This window comes from Penaeus japonicus, unplaced genomic scaffold (assembly GCF_977035675.1).
Source record: "Penaeus japonicus unplaced genomic scaffold, GWHDUDI00000001_assembly GWHDUDI00000030, whole genome shotgun sequence".
Taxonomy (NCBI): Eukaryota; Metazoa; Arthropoda; class Malacostraca; order Decapoda; family Penaeidae; genus Penaeus; species Penaeus japonicus.
In genome coordinates, this window is record NW_028234432.1 from 2,115,284 (window position 1) to 2,120,283 (window position 5,000).

A 5,000-nucleotide genomic window follows, 5' to 3' on the forward strand; every position below is an offset into this window, starting at 1 on the left:
ATATATAATGTGTGTGTGTGTGTTATGGTGTGTGTGGGCGAGTGTGTGTGTGTGTGTGGTGTGTGGTGTGCGTGTGTATGTATTTATATTACCTATCATGTATGTATGGTTTATATCATACATATAAACATTGATACATATATAATATACATCATATATAAATTTATAAATATAAATATATAATTATATGTATATACATACACATAAATATATATATATATAAAATATAATAATATAATATAAAAATTTTTATATATATATGTTATAATACTTACATCCATACATATATATATATATATAATATAATATATATATATTTATATATATAAATATATGTATATATATTAAACATATGTATATATATATATATATATATATATATATATATATATATATATATATATAGTGTTTTCCTTCCATATATATATGTGTGTGTGTGTGTCTGCACACACACACACACAGATCTACAACCACATACATGTTACTAACCTCTCTCCCCCTCCCCCCCCTCCCCCCAGGTGGAGAAGCCCGACACGGGAGGCCTCTCCTACAACACCCGCGACGCCTGGGAGATCCCGAAGGAGCAGATCGACCTCCAGAGGCGCCTCGGCTCAGGCCAGTTCGGCGAAGTCTACGAAGGACTCTGGAACAAGATTGTCAAGGTCGCGGTCAAGACGATGCGGCCGGGTGGGTGGGGTTGCCTTTTCTTTCTTTTTCTTTTTCTTTTTTCTTGTCTTGTTTTATCGTTTATGGATTTCTTTTATTCATTCTTTGATTATATATATATACATATATATGTATATGTATATATATATATATATTTTTTTTTTCTCTCTCTCTTTTTTTTTTTCTTTTTTTTTTTTGATAGTGAAGATAACAATGATATCATCGGTTATAGAATTAATGATAATAATGATGGTGATAATGATGATGGTAGAAATAATAATGATAATGATAATGGAAGTAATAATGTTAATTATGATGATAAAATAATACCAATAGTAATAAAACTACACTTTACAGAAAATTTAAATTATAATCAATAGAGGAATTAGATACTAAGGAGAGAGAGAGAGAGAAAGAAAGAAAGAGAGCAGAGAGAGAACAGAGAGAGAGAAAAAAAAGAGAGAGAAAAGAGAGAGAAGAGAGAAGAGAGAAGAGAGTAGAGAGAAGAGAGAGAGAGAGAGAGAGAGAGAGAGAGAGAGAGAGAGAGAGAGAAAGAGAGAGAGAGAGAAGACAGAGAAAATAGTGAGGAAAGAGAGAGAGCGAAAAAAGAGACAGAGGAGAGGGAAGAGAAGAGAGAGAAGAGAAGAGAAGAGAAGAGAAGAGAAGAGAAGAGAAGAGATGAAAAGAGAAGAGAAGACCGAGAGAGAGAGTAATAGGGAGTAGTAATTGAGAGATAGGTATAGAGAAAGGCAAAGAGAAAGGAACAGAGAGAGAGAGAGAGAGACGAAGAAGAGACACAGAAGCAGAGAAAAAGCAGAGAGAAAGGAACAGAGAGAGAGAGAGAGAGAAGAAGAAGAGAGACAGAAGCAGAGACAAAGAAGAAAAAAAGAAAAACAAACAAACCCCCCAAATAAACAAAAGAAATCCAAAGAGCGAAACCGAACCCCCAACCCAAGAGCGCAAACGAGCCCAACGACCCACAAAACACGACACAAAAAAAGGTCAGAGCCATCACGGAGCACCGAAAGCACGAGGCCGAGACACAAACACACCTCCACTCCAGTGGGTCTTGCAACTTTGATCTCCTGTGAATATCGTCTGCGAGCACGGACGACCGCACTCACTCACTCACTCACTCACGCACCCACGCACGCCCACACCCACGCCCGCCCGCACGCACGCACGTTCGCTAAGGTGGTCGTTGAGTGGCCGTTAGAGGCAACTGAGCCTCGTTTGGTTGATATATCATGATGTGGTCTTTTTTTTTTTTTTTTTTTTATCTTATGGGGGTGGAGGTTGTGGTGCGAGAGAAGTGATGGGTGTGGAGAGTGGAGCAGGTGGAGGTGGGGGTGGAGTAGAAGGAGGAGGTGGAGGTGGAGGAGGAGGAGGAGGAGCAGGAGCAGAAGGAGCAGGAGCAGGAGGAGGTGGAAGTGAAAGTGGAGGTAGAGGTGGAGGTGGAGGTGGAGGTGGAGGTGGAGGTGGAGGTGGAGGTGGAGGTAGAGGTGGAGGTGGAGGGGTAGAGCTGTAGTAAAAAGAGGAGGAGGAGGATGAGGACATAATAGATTAGGAGAAGAATGAAGAAAAAAAAGAGATGGAAGGAAGATGAAGATGGAAAACAAGGAGAAGAAGATGAGAAAATGAGAAGGCGAAGAAGGGAGTTAAAGAAGAAGAAGAGAAAGAAGACGAAGAAAGAGAAGAAATAAAAGGAGGAGGACAAGGAAGAAGACGAGGAGGATACGAAGAAGAAGGAAGAAGAAGACGAGGAGGATACGAAGAAGAAGGAAGAAGAAACACGATAAGGAGAATTTAGGGCAAGAAGGAGAACCTTTATCTAGGATAGATAAAGATGGAAGAGGCGTATTGAAGAAGAAGAGGAGGAGGAGGAGGAGGAGGAGGAGGAGTATGAAGAAAAAGAGAAGGAGAAGGAGAAAGAAAAGGAGAAGGAGAAAGAGGAGGAGAAGGAAGAGAAGTAGAAAGAGGAGGAAAAGGAGAAAGAGGAAGAGAAGGATGAGAAGGAGAAAGAGGAGGAAAAGGAGCAAGAGGAGGAGAAGGAAGAGAATTAGAAAGAGGAGGAGAAGGAGAAAGAGGAGAAAGAAGTAAGGGAGAGAGAGGAAACCGAGGAGAAGGATAAAGAAGGAAGAGAGGAGGAGAAGAAAGGATATGAAAAAAATTATAAGATCGAAAAAAGGCAGAGGATTTGAAGGAGGATAAGATATAAGAACGAAAGATGAAGTAAATCCTTTTAGTAGAAATCATAAATTATAGATTATAAAGCAATTTAGGAACACAATAATTAATCCTAATCAAATCAATCTTGAACTAATCATTAAAGAACCGAAAGATGGAAATGAAAAGAAAAAGGGGTGGAAAGATAAAAAATAATGATGAGACAAAAGTGATACGAAACGAGGAATAAATGATCGTAATTAGTGTATAGATACTCCTTAATCAGAGTAGTAATTCCCAATTAGAGTTCCGTGGAGAATCATTAAAAGCTCCGAAACGAATAATAAAACAGATATATAAGAATAAAGCAATAAAAAGCAATGAACTGAAATAAGTCAGTCTCGAGCAGAACAAGAGTGTATCGTCGTGTTAAGTAATCCCAGCCATTTAAGCACTAATTTGGTACGGTGGCTATAGACTGAAATTCGACTTCGATTTTACTGGAGATTATATTTTTTTTACACGTTTTCTTCGAAGGCTGTTTATCGATCTACCTATTTATCTATCTATCTATCTATCGGTCTTGTTTAGTTAGGATTCAGGTTTCTTTCCAAGATAGAAAGATAGAAAATCACTAAATCAGAGACCAGGGAAAGAAAAGGGAGAACATAAAGAAGAAAAAAAAAATACACCAAGAAGTATATTTCGAAAGGAAACAATCTACCACCAAAGGAATAACATACTTATCGGGAGTAACATGGAACTGTAGGAGTCCCGTACAGCGCATTCCGTTCCACTTAACTGGGATGACAAAATTCACGAGTGAATGAATCCCTACACGACTCATGACTCATGGGGGGGAGGGGGGGAGAGGGGGAGGGTACAAGGTAGAGGGGGGGGGGGGGCCCGAATTTTAAAAATTTGGTTGGGGAGTAAAAGGCTTAAATTTTTTAAACAAATGTTTAAAAAATTTTTGTTTTGTTCTTTCCTTTCTCTCTCTCTCTCTCTCTCTCTCTCTCTCTCTCTCTCTCTCTCTCTCTCTCTCTCTCTCTCTCTCTCTCCCCTCTCTCTCTCACCCCCCCCCTACACCCCCTTCCACACTTCCTCTAACCAATCTGTCTATCTGCCTGTCCCGCCCCCACATTTTTTTTTCTGCCTGTTCCCCCATTCTTCCAAGCACTTTACCCGCACCCCCCCCCTTCCCCTCTGCCTGTTCCCCTCTTCCCCTCCACGCACCCATCCAAACTCCCTTTCCCTCCACCTTCCCTCTCCTCCTCTTCATCCATTCCCCTCCCACACCCTCCCCCCTCTTCTTGTTCCCTTTCTTACTTCCTACACTCTTCTCCCTATTCCCCTCCCCCCTTCATCCTCACCCTTCTCCCCCTTTCACCCCCTTTCATCCTCCCCCTTCTCCCCCTTTCACCCCCCTTCATCCTCCCCCTTCTCCCCCTTTCACCCCCTTTCATCCTCACCCTTCTCCCCCTTTCACCCCCCTTCATCCTCACCCTTCTCCCCCTTTCACCCCCTTTCATCCTCACCCTTCTCCCCCTTTCACCCCCTTTCATCCTCACCCTTCTCCCCCTTTCACCCCCTTTCATCCTCACCCTTCTCCCCCTTTCACCCCCTTTCATCCTCACCCTTCTCCCCCTTTCACCCCCTTTCATCCTCACCCTTCTCCCCCTTTCACCCCCTTTCATCCTCACCCTTCTCCCCCTTTCACCCCCTTTCATCCTCCCCCTTCTCCCCCTTTCCCCCCCCTTCATCCTCACCCTTCTCCCCCTTTCACCCCCTTTCATCCTCACCCTTCTCCCCCTTTCACCCCCTTTCATCCTCACCCTTCTCCCCCTTTCACCCCCTTTCATCCTCACCCTTCTCCCCCTTTCACCCCCTTTCATCCTCACCCTTCTCCCCCTTTCACCCCCTTTCATCCTCACCCTTCTCCCCCTTTCACCCCCTTTCATCCTCACCCTTCTCCCCCTTTCCCCCCCTTTCATCCTCCCCCTTCTCCCCCTTTCACCCCCCTTCATCCTCCCCCTTCTCCCCCTTTCACCCCCTTTCATCCTCACCCTTCTCCCCCTTTCACCCCCTTTCATCCTCACCCTTCTCCCCCTTTCACCCCCTTTCATCCTCACCCTTCTCCCCCTTTCACCCCCTTTCATCCCCCCCCC

At 43.4% G+C, this 5,000-nt stretch overlaps 1 protein-coding gene across 1 annotated transcript in view; it reads left to right on the forward strand.

Annotated features, from left to right (window-relative positions):
• LOC122264629 (tyrosine-protein kinase Src42A) overlaps positions 1 to 5,000 on the forward strand; it is a gene marked incomplete at its 5' end in the record, with an annotated part of 21,445 nt that overhangs the window by 7,741 nt on the left and 8,704 nt on the right. Inside the window, one exon of the mRNA XM_086554605.1 lies at positions 519 to 687. Within this exon, the coding sequence (XP_086410731.1) occupies positions 519 to 687 (169 nt within the window). The remainder of the gene's footprint in view (positions 1 to 518; positions 688 to 5,000) is intronic.